The following is a 14,202-nucleotide window of genomic DNA, read 5'->3' on the forward strand; positions in this document are numbered from 1 at the left end:
AAGATGCGCCTGCTGTGAACACCGATTAGAAATTCACGATAGTTGAGCCGCAGGTGTTCTACCCGGGCTTGGAGGGCGCCTAAGCGCAGTGAAAAACATACATGCCACCAAACAAACTTGGATTGATTGAAAAGTGGTGCTTTGACTGTAAGAGATGCACCAGTGAGAGTCTAGCTGGAGTAATCCGGCATCTGAAATGAATTCAGTCAAACAGCTTTTGCATCTTTCTGGACAGTGTGATGGCACTTGCGAGATCACGTTTCTAACTCTCCTTGATTACACAAGCCTTAACAAATTTTGCTTCGGCTAGCATATCAGTCACAGAGAGATGAAAAGGCCAGGGTCCCATGAATCGCACTCATAAGTCTGATGTGCAGCGAAATTACATAAGTCGTCTCATAGAGCTAGTGTTTATTGATGAAGACTTCCGAGCAATTGAAGTCTCCACTTTCTCCAGAATGGTCAATCTAATCGAATAAATATGTTCCCGTCCTAGAGAGAAGCCTGAGCAGGGCTTTATATCAACAAGTCGGTGTTTGACCTGCAGATCTTTCCGTATCTGAAGCGGATCAAGAAACATCATTCTCGCATCTCTAGCTGTCTTCTCAGAGTCAATATCTTCGTCGATCGCCTCTGTCAATTTTCATCCCAAACATTTCACTTGCCTGACATCAAATGCAACAAAAGCAAGAAAACGAGATGTTTCAATTCCGAAAGCGAGTTTCCCTTGTAGCTTGAAATCTATTTTTCAATGTGCCGTATCAAAGCTCCACGACATTGTATTTTCGGGTCATTCAAAGCTGGCTTACAGCTCAGTTTGATGATAAAACTGTTCTCGATACGGCTGTACATCCTGCGATTTAAGTCACTAAGACATATGCCGTATCAAGTCTAAGATAAAGGAGCATCTTCAGACTACAGATTACTACCCAAACTTCCATCAACAACATACTCAAAGATTCTGACATTTTCAACAGACTCGAAACCAACAATTTGAAGAAGAAAAAAATCTCTTCATTTCCTTCAGCATCTCTTCAACTAAAATTCTAACCTCTCAACCCATCATCGAATTTCACTCTTCATCATGGGTTGCAAGAACAACCGCGGAAGAGTCGAAGCTCCTCGGGCTGCAACAGTCTATAGTGAGAATAAGGTATTGGCAGAAAAGCAACGAGTAGAGAATTTGAAGCTCGAGAAGGAAAAGGCTGAGCAGCTCATTCAAGCCATTTATCAACACGATTCGATGGCCGTCGAACAGGTTGGTGACACTAAGCAGCTCATTATCGACCTTGATTTTGTTAACACAAGATTCATTGTCAATATGCCATCGCTTCTTAAAGCATTGCCTATGTATGCTACATTCATCTTTGACATCAAGATCCGACTCTATGCGCCCGCACAACATCGATCACGTGCTGTTTACAAGAATAGAATCGCAAATCTGAAGAAGATGGTTGAGGTTCTGAACAATTTCAACATCAAGAACTTCAAGGTTATCATTGGACTCAATGATGATGACTTTTACCAGATGAAGTTAGCCGCCTTTGTCCATGGACTGAATTTTCAGAGATGGAACATGACTTCTCACATGTTCGATGAACAAGGAGAAACTGTTGCCAAGGCTAAAGTTACAAGAGGTAGCTCATATGGTCGTAGACTTCGCGGAGTTTATAAAGCAGAGTTTGAGGCTCAGTAATGGAGGCTCAGTATTGACTGGTGGTTTGAGTTGAGTGGGCACATGTGTTATGCGAAGGGTAACTCGGATAATGTAATGAATGCATAAAATCTCGATATTACACCTGGGCAGAGTTTATTCTTGTCATAATGCATGGCTATTCTAGCAGGTCACAACTTTACATCACAAGTGTCAGGAAATGCACATCTATCAGATCTCCTTGAATCCTAACAGTGACCTGGGTGATTAGATGTGAATATGTGATCAAAAACTGGTTTTTCTCTCATTTGTCTTTCATTAGCAACAGAATATTAATGCCTGACCATAATGATTCATTTCTTCCCGTCTCATGAATATTTTGGAAAGAACTGGAGGGAATTCGCAGGCAGACAGTGAAGACCAATGAACTATGCCCACTTCGACACGAAACAACTCTTTTCGAATAACAGGACTTATATGGCGTCTTGTCGTTCTTGAATAGTTGTGCTTGAGGAAGTCTTTTACTAGTAAGAAAATTGTCTAGTGCTAGATGGGCTTGAGAGAAAATGTAAAGAAATCTTTTTAACAAAGTACATCAACGTCAATGGGTCTGGTGTACAGAGTTTTGAGTCTCAGAGAGATTATCGAGTCCAGAGCAAGTTGTCAATTGTATCTGTGGGGTCATTGAGGAGAGAAATGATCCTTTGAATCGAAGGAGAACTCCACGAACCGTAGTGTCTTCTTTTCCATGTAAAACTAATACATGCGAATGATCGAATCTCAGAGTTAATTTGAAAGACAATTGAAATAACAAAATAGTTCTGATAAAGTAATTTGAGAGAGATCCTTGTTCAAACGTGGAAATATTTGGCGAGAGAACTGAGCCTTTTTAAATGTCAAAAGCAATGATGCATGATCCAAATAAGATTCAGATAGTATGTTACCACAATATCCACCATTCAATTGCATTTGATCTCATATTCGGAATGCTGGCTCATAATTTGGTTCTATGTTCTCCAAGTGTTCATTTTAACTCGTCCTGAACCAATACCCGTTGAGCCCCTGGATAACTTTCCGTATTGACACTGGGTACAATTCCAGGAACATCCATCACCTCATAATAGTAGTTAGATCTAGGCCACCACTGCCCATTTCGAAGCTAGGAGTAATATAGTTTGCCATTCTTGTTGATTCCCCAAACATGGACATCTGAATCACGTGTAGCACCATTGTCATACACAGATATTGTGGGTTGGGTCAACCATTCTGTGTATAGTGTTGGTGTCCAGGTCGTTTTTCCAGGCGACCAACCGGTCTGAGGATTATAGAGCTTGAAGTTATTCTTGGAGGTTAGCTTTTTATAATAATAAGAATAATTATTATTATAATAATAGTGGAAGATCTAGTCGGTTGAAGTTATAAGAACGAACCGAATATATGGTATAATAGTTGAATTGAAATCAATTTTAGAAGAGCTAGGCTGAGTTGAGATGAAATTGCTTGTTTTTTCTAGGTTTTCTTTAAAGAATATCCTAGGTTTATATAGTTTATAATGAAATTCCAGTATTTTCTATGCTTATAAATAAGATCGATTTAAATCGAATCTTATAGAATCATTTTATATAATAAAAAGAAAGTACAATCAATCAATTTAGCGATATTTCCCATATACTTCTGTGACGATCTGGCCTCAGGCCTAGATTAGTCATCCATTGCCCCACCTGGCAGGTCAAATCTCGCTTCGCTTTTGGTCCCCTCTTGGTCCCCTCCTGGTCCCCTCCGAATCTATAAAAGCCTCTTATAGGTTTACTCTTTGTATAGTAGTTTGTTATTCTTTAGTATTGATAATTGATTCATTTACTATTATATTATGAATCTGTTGTTATCATATTATAATAAACTCTTAGCATTTTTGTAAAGGATAAAATATTTCTCTGAGAAGGTCAAAATATCTATCTATAGTTATACTCTTTGAGTCACTGAATTATTTATAAAGAATAGAATATCTGTTTATATTATACTCTTCTAAATTCCTGAACGAAAATAAATATTATGCTTAAGTTATACTTTTGAAGTTATTAAATAAAAAGCAAAAGACCTTATTATTCTATTATTACTAAATTTATAATACCTCCTCACTATATATTAATATATTAACAATTTAAGGAAAACTAAAATCCAAATCAGTAACTTTATCAAGAATAGGAGATTGATATAGGAAATATGTTATATGAGAATAACAAAGGAATGGAATTCAATCACTCCGATCCTTCTCCTTTAGATCTGTTAAGATAGGATCTCTTGAATCTCTTTAGTACTAATATGATAATGATGGTTAGGCTTTAGGAGCTACTTTCGGAATAGTTGTTGGAACAAGGAATGCGCAGTAAAAGCCGCTATCGCTCAAGAGTAGTTGGATGGGCTATGGTGTTGAATTCATTGGATTCCTATTTATAGTATAGAAATGCCTTTAAAAATCCTGTAGGAATTTTTTTTTCAGTTGAGATATGTGATGGTTCCGTAGCTTTCCTTACTCTTAAAACAAGGTTGAATATTAGGATAAAAGATCTGGAACCCTTAAATGATAGGATTAATCTTATATTCGAAATATGGAGATTGCTTATTGAAGGTAAATTCTTGGATAATGTTAATTATTATTCGAACAAAGACTTGCAAGTAAGAGTAATTTTTAAATGGACTATTAACGAGGTATAAAGATATCTAAAGTTCAAAATGTTATGTAAAGATTTTCAAATCTTCGAAAATGCTCTAAACTATTTTGAAGGTATATATCTAGTATTTAATTGCTTGAAATTAGTAATTAAGGAATTTAGGAACTTGAGAATAGAACTCTCTATATTCTATCAATTCTATATTCAGTTCCTAGAACTGGCTATAGAATCAGATTAGTCTGAAGAGAACCTTTATAAAAAACTAATTGTGAAAATATTTCTATTATTAAAAAATGTAATTGTTATTATTATGGATAGTTATTCTGAATTTCAAAGATATGTTTTTTATTTAATCAATGTAGATGTAAGGATATGAGCTAGCTATTTAAGGAGCTCGATAATATCAAAACAGATATTCCGATATTTAAAGAAATTACTTTCAAATTCTTTACAATCTAGTAAGGTATTAAATCAAAAAAAAACTGTTTTTATTGGATTCATTAGGGAGAGTTTTACAATTCCTGGAGTTTTATTTAATCGGAAATCTCATTTTCCTAAAACCCTAGGAAAATGCTTTATGTATAGTGTTTCTAATTGGAGTAAAGATTACAAATATTTAATGAAGATTAATAAGGTTGATGAAGTGGAAGAAAACCTTTTTATTTAAAACGATTAATCAGATTTGGAACAAATCTCTAATTCTGATTTATACGAATCAGAAAAAGATTAGTTTTTAGAAAAGTCTTTATCTAAGGATTTTAATATATAAAGAATATTGATTTTAGAAGTTTTATAGAAAATAACAGTTTTGCTATTATCTATTATCTACAAACTCATAGTTTCCAAATCCATTACTATGCTCTAATAAATACTAATATTAGTATTTATTTTCTTATCAATACTTAGTTTGTATAACAAATTTCCAAATGTACAAGTACTCCTATATTTATCTTGGACTGCTATATTGATATTCAAGGTTATGACGAACGGCCAGGGGCTTCTATTACTCAAGCTATATATTTAACTTTATGACTAGATAATAGAATCTTTCTCCAAGCACCATTCTTATTGATTAATATAAAAAGAGATATAATCTTAGATAATGGATAGCTTCAATCTTATAATATTATCCCTCAATTCTATAACCATACCCTTATATAGCCTGTTAATCTGCTAGTTATATTTAGTTTCTCTAATAAAATCAATATTCTCTGTAATTCTCTGGAAACCCTTGAAATCTGTAGTTATGAAAAGTATTAAATGAATGCTGATTGAAGAGATCAATTCTTTGATATCAATTCTATTAATCTTTCTTTTATATTTCAAACTAAATTCACTAATTGACACAATTGGGATATTAGAGATAATCTTAGGAAGATGGAAAGATTGATTGAATAATATAAGAATGAAGAAATTTCGGTTCTTTTCGAAAATACCAAAACTAACATTTTGATTCTCTCCACAGGCATCAAGACTGCTATTCTCAATCATATTCTTATTAATTCCAATTCTTTGAATCTTCTCTATATAACTTAATAAATATTACTACTATCACTACCAAAGCCTTTAAGATATATACTTATTGTCGTGATAATACGGTTTTTGGGATTAGTATATATAAAATCGATAGTATTCTTAAAGATCACATAGGAAATATGGAATCTGCCAAAGTCGAAGAACTCCATTCTCGGATCCCTGCTGTCTACCATAATTGGATTGATATCTTCTCCAAAACTATATCTAATAAGCTACCTAAACACATTTCTTATAATCACCATATTGAAATACCAAAAGATATAATCTTAAAAACAAGCCTAATCTACAACATATCAACTAAAGAACTTTTAGTTGTTAAGGAATATATTATAGATAATTTAAAAAAAGGTTTTATAAAAGCCAGTTCCTCCCTATTCGCAGCGCTAGTCCTATTTATAACTAAGCCTAATGGAGGACTACAATTCTATATAGATTATCGATATCTCAACACTATCACCAAAAGAGACAAATACCCTCTACCACTTATTGACAAAACATTAGCTTGTATTTTTAAAGCTAAGATTTTCACCAAATTCAATATCCGTTAAGCCTTTTATCGAATCCGAATGCATCCTGATTCAGAAGATCTTATTACATTTCGTATACGGTATGGCATATACAAGTGTAAGGTCTTATCTTTTGGTTTGATTAATGGTCTGGTTACTTATCAAAGATATATGAATGATGTCTTGTTTGATCTTCTCGATATTATTTATACTGTTTACTTAGACGATATCTTCATTTACTTAGAGAATGAAGAAAAGTATGAGCGATATATTATCCAAGTTTTAGATTGCTTACGGAAAGCTGGCCTTCAAGCTGATATAAATAAGTGTGAATTTGGAGTTACTAGAACCAAATACCTAGGTTTCATTATTAATACTAACGGTATAAAAGTTGATTCTGAAAAGGTTAAGGTTATTAAGGAATGAAAGCTATTAATCAATGTTCGAGGAGTACAGTCCTTTCTTGGATTCTGCAATTTTTACTATCGATTCATTTAAGACTTTAATAGGATTGTCAAACCTTTTATCCAGTTAACTAAGAAAGATGTCAAGTTTTTATGGAATGCTAATTGTAATACTAGCTTTGAGGAATTGAAAAGACACCTGGTGAATGCTCTTATTCTGAGATATTATTACACAAAAAAACAGACCATAATCGAAACTAATACCTCTAATGGAGTGGTTGGTGGAGTTCTCTCCCAGTTCCAAGAAGATAACCAATAGTACCTGGTGATCTTCTTCATCAAGACTATACTTCCAGCAAAAATGAATTACATTATCTTTAACAAAAAGATATTTATTATTGTGAAAGTATTCAAGATATGGTGTATTGAGTGTACCGCTTTGCCTTATTATATCAAAGTCTATATCGACCATAAAGTATTAAAGTATTTTATGATAAAAAGAATCTTGAATTAGAGGTAAGCTAAATAGGCTGAAACCCTATCGAATTTCTGGTTTGAGATTATATATTGGTTAGGAATTAGTAATATTATTACGAACACCTTAAATTGTAGAGAACAGAATATTGCAAATCAAGAGTTTAAATGCTCAGAATAATGTATTCAAACTCTCCTATTAGATATAGTTCTCGATAAAAGGATTATTAATAAATTTAGTATAGAGGGAAAAGAGGTAATAGAATTATTAGCTCTCAATACTGAGGATATAGATTTGATAAATAGAATTCTGATAGTCAACTGAAATCACCCTTTTCTATAAACAGAATGTAATTTAATAATATACTTGAAAAAAGGATATTCTATAAGAAACAATCTCATCTTACACAAAGACCATCTTGTTATCCTTGATATAGATTATTTATATACCAGCCTTATAGAAGAAGCCTATATTCAAATCTCTTCAGTACATTCTGGAAAAACTAAGATCAAGTTGATCTTGCAGAAAAGATATTTCTGGAAAGGTATATCGAAATTTATTGATTAGTATATTAACAATTACATTATTTATTACAACTTCCATATTTCTAGAGATAAGATATCAGGATTCCTACAGCCATTACCTATACCCTCAAGACTCTGGGCAAACATATCTATAGATTTCAAAATATTTCCTGTTAATAAGTTTGGTTACGATAATGTCTTTATAATAGTAGATAGACTATCAAAACAATCCATTTCTATATTATACTATAAGACTATTAATACTAGAGATATAGCAATAATATATCTAAACAATATCTATCGATGGAAGAGTGCTCCAAAGACTATAACCTCCAATAAAGGCCCCCAATTCATATCTCTCTTTTAGAAAGAATTCACCCGAATCTTGAGTGTTAAGCTAAAACTTTCCATAATATACTATTTTCAAACGGATAGCCAAACAGAAATCATAAACCAATATTTAGATCAACGTCTGCATCCTTATGTCAATTACTACCAGAACAACTGATTTGAGCTTTTGTATATTATAAACTATACACAACTCACTCTTCCACACAAAAGCCTAGGAATATCCCTATTTGAACTTCAAAACGGGTATGGACCTATCACCTCTTTCGATTAGGATAGGTCCCCTGCCGCTTCTACCATCCAAAAGAATCTTTTTCAAAAAGAAGTACAAAACTTTGCCTCCAAAATGTACAAAGCCTGGGAAATCGCTAAAAAAATCATCTTCAGGTTTCAGAATAAGAAAAGAAAAGATACCAATAAGCATAAACAGACTATTAATTTCAAGGTTGGCGATAAAGTTTTCATTACTATAAAAAACTTTATCACTAAAAAATCTAATCAAAAGCTTGATCTGTAGATAGTTGGTTCTTATATTATTCTTTCCAAGAAGGGTTATTTTATTATCTTAATCTATTAAACAATATAAAAATATACAAAGTCTTCTCTTCAGATAAACTTCGAAAAGCATCAGATAATTCTGTACCTAGTCAAAAAGTCAATCTGTTATTCCTAATTGTAATCGCTATAGATACTGAATTCGAGGTCCAAGATATATTAGCCTCAAAGATTGTTCGAAAAGAGGTTTGTTATAAGGTAAGGTGAGTAGACTATAACAACAATCCCATATGGTACTATTGTAGAGATATGATATATGCACCCTATAAAGTTAGAAGATTCCATACACAATACCTGTATGCCACAGGTTCTCCTGAGAATTTATTAAAGTGAATAAAGAACTAGGAAAATGGTATTAACAACTATAATAATCTATTAAGTAAAAACCCTATGGATATAAATAAAAAACAGTCTTACCTAACCAGTTTACCTTAAGAAAAGTAATCTAATACATAGACCTTTTTCTATTATCACAAGAATTCGTTTACTTTATATTTATTTTTTATTGAATTTTCTATACTTTTATTTTGCTTTCCACTTTATTTCTGTAAATCAACTTTATTTAAATCAAATCAACTCTTCGATTCAATTCGGAAATAAAAATATTAGTAATATTTTAAGCTTTACAAAATGTCTTTAGCTCTCCAATACGCTCCCCTAAGTAGCGAGCTTAGGCAATATTATTACAATTCCCCTTACCCTTTAGCTCGCATCTAATATCAGATTACAAAAAGCAAAATCTACTAGACTAACAATTACAAGCTATAATACCTACTCTATTACCTATAAACTTATTTGCTTTTACTCTTGTCTCTAGCGACTTTATTCATTTCACCAACATTCTCATATATATCGACTTACATTTAAACCTCTTAAAGCTCTAGTAAACCGAAATAATCGAATTTAGCAAAACACAAGCTATAAAGCTTGGTATCGGTTTAGATAGCTTTGCTACTAGATTATAGGCTTATAAGTTGAAGGAGGAACTTTACAAATATCTGAATATAACAAAGGAGGACTTACAAACCAAGCATGCGATTTTCATGGCTATGGTTACTTGTGGTAAGTGTTTACAGAAAAACATTGAGCTTGCTATTAAGCGACTAAATAGCCTTATGGATGAGAGAAGCAAATACTTAGATCAGCTTGTTCAAAGTAGCATTAGATAAAAGGATAATATAATTGGAACTATGGCCTTCACCCGATTCCTAAAAGCTGTCCCAGATGGTCTTACTGCTTATTATATATTAAATATAGTAATCATCGAACAATTTGGAAAAATCGAAAATCATTAGTAAGGTGGCGTTTGCTTCCCAGAACCTATTATTACTAATATTAAGAGAACACAAGCCCTCTTAAAAAAAGTTCCTCATTTTGTTTTTTTCCGTTTCTCTTATAAACTCTTTTTATTATAAAAATATAATATATATATACTGTTCAAGAGCATTTGTAATGAATAACAAGATAATGAATTATATCAAATAATTAGTTTCTGGTTTGATAAAGAAAAAAAAAGGGAAGATGGATAGTACACCTTAAAAATAATAAACGACATTCTGTATCATAATCGAATAATTTGTGTAATTGTGGTAAACTCCCTGCGACGAGCATATAACACCTCAATTAATATTTCTGATAATAAGGAGAACAATAACAACGAGGAAGAAAAGAATGAATTGCTGATTATACCTTTAAGAAAGCAAAAGGCAATAAGGAAGGTAGAGAAAACAGTGGTGGTAAAAAAGGAGTCTAGATCTTTAGAAATAAAAAAACAAAAGAAAGGATAAGAATAAACTTGAGGGCAAATCGTTTCTTAAAGGGGGGGTGATGTGACGATCTGATCTTAGGTTTAGATTAGTTATCCATTTGCTTCACCTGGCAGGTCAAATCTTGTTTCGCTTTTGGTTTCCTCTTGGTTCCCTTCTGGTTCCCTTTGGATCTATAAAAGCCTTTTATAGGTTCACCCTTTATACAATAATTTGTTATTCTCTAGTATCGATAATTGATTCATTTACTATCATGTCGTGAACCTGTTGTCGTCACAACTTCCATCTAATTATCACGGGGCAGGCGGGCGGGATAGGGTTCTAATAACTTTGCCCTAATCTGGCAAGGTTATACTGATTCGGGTAATAGGTTCAGATTGAGGATTAAGACGTAGCTCAAAGAGCTATGATACAGGATCTTCCAAGTTGAAGATATACAGGATTTTGCTAAGCGAGCTAGCCCGATCGGGCCCTAGCTCACTTGCGCTCCGGCGCGAGCGCCCAATTCGGTCCCCTCCGAGGGGACCAATATGTCACGTGATCTCACACCGTGACACTAATTCTATTTCATTCTATTCCATTATAAATCAATTTGATAAGAGATACTATTATATAACTATATAATAATATAGTTTTATAATATAAGATCAGATTATATGTATATTTGTCATCAAGATATCTCTTAATTAGTAAGATATTAATAAGTGATTTAGTAGACTTATTATGAATCCTCACAGTTATATTTGTTGTCGTTATTGGGATCAAGAGTCATTATGTGGGTGTTGTTTGCTGCATCGTAAGCTATCGCGGGCTTGGCGAGACTGTTGTATTCACCGAGATCCTCCCACTACGACAAGATATATGGTCAGGCGCATCTCAAATGATAGGATCTTCGTAAAACTTACCTCTGTCCAAGTACCGGTGTCCATAGTACCGATATAAGATCGGTGGAATAATTTTGTGGTATTGGAAATAGCCCAAATGTCGAACTCTGTATGTGATTTACGAGTGATCTAGAAATACAATCGAAGTATCAATAACGTGATATTCGTATCATCATTGGTGAAAATGGCTTACAAATGGTTCTCCGACGAATGTTAATGTTCCACCAAGCTTTTGTTGAGTAAAGTAGCTGGTCCCATCGCTCTTTGACCATTGCTTAGCATAAAGTAGATCCCCTGCACTGGATAGCCCTACGTAATGAACTACCGAGCTGAGCCCATTGTTTGTCGGTTGTGCAGTTGATATGTGAGATAGTTCGGAAGCGAACGCAGGCTTTGTAATGAGGTTTCGACATGAGGGCGGGATATCTCTGAAATAGCTACTGTAACTATTACAAATTTTTGCTCAGACATTATCTAATTAGAACAGACTTTAAACCCACCTGTAACAGACTGCACCCGACGCTTTCGTTGCAGTGTACACGCTTCCCTGGCTGTCCTGCCACTGTCCCGCAGAGAGACGAGATTGCCCCGTTTCATAGTTACTTTTCCAGCCATCGTTGCTCATCCATCCATGACCAGGAATATAGGTGTGCTTCCAGACTTTTCCGCTTGCGTCAGTAATATACGTTTGGATCAATTCGCCAAGTACAGGTGCAATCGATGTAGCTCGAAAGCCTCCGGCTCCAAAGTTGGGACTGCCAATGCTATATGCGTCGTTAACGAGCTTGGTCTCGACTACGATGACCTGTCCATCCCCCGCATTCAGGAATGCGATAGAATTGGTATTTTTTGAGGACAATGCGACAACACTCCGGTCGTGGGCCGCTCTGGCTATCTGTGTTCCCAGTATTAGTAAGAAAGATATTGGGGATTTTAGCGTAGATAATTTCGAATATCAATATATATAAATATTCTTTTCTATTAAAATTAAAATCTATAATCTATACTCTTTTTTTTTTCTATAATCTATTTAGAGTCAAAATAAAAGATAAGTTTTGAATTAGATTAAATTGAATTAAATTATTCTAAAAATAAATTTCATTTTATTTTATTAATAATCAAAATACATTTTCAGATTTCTATTACAAACAATCATAAAATTTATATATTCCGATTTTCCAGTCGAAGTTTCGATGTATCTCATTTATTTTATTAGATATATATATTTTAAAACCCATTTTTATCATTATTAATATATTATTATTTATAAGTTTTAAATATGTTCATTATTATAAAATAATAGGCCTTCTCATCCCAGAGACTCAACACTCGAAGCTACTCCACCCGCACTACTCGATTGGCTGTAGAGCGGATCCAACGAAAGAACTAACCAAAGAAGAAGCAACTCAAACCTTCAAAGAGTGATGGCGACAATTCCTATCCAAAGATTATATAATCTTTTTTGATAAATCAGAATAAACTATTAATTACAAATATTGTATTAACTACGGATACACAATATATTGTAATAGTATTCAAATAGTCTTTGGATTTAAGCAAATCCGAAGCGACTTATATATATTCGATATAGAAGCGATAGGAGTATAGTGCGGATTGGAATATCTAATTATTATATTTGAAGATCCCCTGAACAATCGGATTTGAATGTGTATTGATAGTATATCGGTTATTTAGAATATATGTAGAAATGTATTGTTTATAATATAATGGGCCTTTTATAAATATTACAAAGTAATAAAATAATTCAATATCAAGATAAAATAGTCATTTGAATATATAAAGATCAAAGACAATGAGGAAGTAGATCGTTTAGCAAATGTAAGTGCAATTAGATCTATGGATTAAACAATTAATAAACTATCAACAATCAGTGAGGTTTGAACAATTATTTGTTAGAAGTGTCTATATACAGAATCTATCTGGGTTCGAACGATCGTTCGTCAGAAGCGCCTACACGCAGAATCTATCTGGTGGGAAGAGATGAACTCCTCTCTCTCCACTGGCTACAAGGAGTGGTCTCCTAGATACAATACAAAGGAACCAAAGGAACTAACTCTACCAAAAGCAGTCTTATATCAACTGATAGCTATGAAAACAGGCTACAGCGACTACACCACTTACCATCAACGATTTGGTTATCAAAACAACAAGCTGGATTATTTATACAATAGTATTAAGGAACTATATCACTTCTTTAAATACATTATAAACAATCTAAAGCATTCAGACTAGCCCCTTGCTCTTATAGAAATGCAATCTAACAAGTAGACGATTATATATATCAAGAAATTCTTATACATATCTAATAAGCTCATTCAGTTGATCACCGACTTAGAGTTCTATACTCAGATTTATTCTAACTACTAAATAACCCTTAGAAAGCAATAATCTTTTTAATAAAGCTTACTGCTTATCCCTTATAAACTTATTATTCAATTGATTATTCGAATAAATTATATTTCTAAAAACCACAAATCCAATATACAATATAAGAGCCTTATTGCTCGATTAAACAAATAGCAACCCATTTTTCCTTTTTTTCTTTCACTATAAGAATCGAAGTCTATAACGAATCTATCCACCTAGGAATCAAGCTTTATCTCAATAACAATCCAGATCAAATATTCCCTTCTGGAAACAAAAGCGGATTGTATCTGCAAAGGAGCGAATAGCTTTTAGCATTGAAGTTAAATTACTAAATTCGGTTGCAACGATCATGCTGCTCAAATAGTTCCTTATCTTAGCATATCTAAATACTCTTAGGGAGGTCCAAAACAGATTTTAATTAATATAAATAAATAAATAAATAAATAAAATACAGAATCTATCTAGTGGGAAGAGATAAACTCCTTTCTTT

The 14,202-nt window shown here is 33.2% G+C and overlaps 2 protein-coding genes across 2 annotated transcripts; one reads left to right on the forward strand and one right to left on the reverse strand.

Moving 5' to 3' along the window:
* Positions 1-1,084: 1,084 nt before the first annotated feature.
* EAF02_007520 (uncharacterized protein) lies at positions 1,085-1,696 on the forward strand (the record flags this gene model as incomplete). The annotated part of the gene is made up of 1 exon (XM_038903568.1): positions 1,085-1,696. One exon carries the CDS (start codon positions 1,085-1,087, stop codon positions 1,694-1,696), a length of 612 nt encoding a protein of 203 aa, XP_038756382.1.
* Positions 1,697-11,270: 9,574 nt separating this feature from the next.
* EAF02_007521 (uncharacterized protein) lies at positions 11,271-12,528 on the reverse strand (the record flags this gene model as incomplete). Its single annotated transcript, XM_038903569.1, is given in 5 exon segments — positions 11,271-11,330; positions 11,346-11,453; positions 11,518-11,770; positions 11,825-12,219; positions 12,475-12,528. The coding sequence occupies 5 exon segments, from the start codon at positions 12,526-12,528 to the stop codon at positions 11,271-11,273; spliced, it is 870 nt and encodes a 289-aa protein (XP_038756383.1).
* Between the last annotated feature and the right edge of the window lie 1,674 nt (positions 12,529-14,202).

This window comes from Botrytis sinoallii (genome assembly GCF_014898435.1).
Source record: "Botrytis sinoallii strain Bc 23 chromosome Unknown BSIN_013, whole genome shotgun sequence".
Lineage (NCBI taxonomy): Eukaryota > Fungi > Ascomycota > Leotiomycetes > Helotiales > Sclerotiniaceae > Botrytis > Botrytis sinoallii.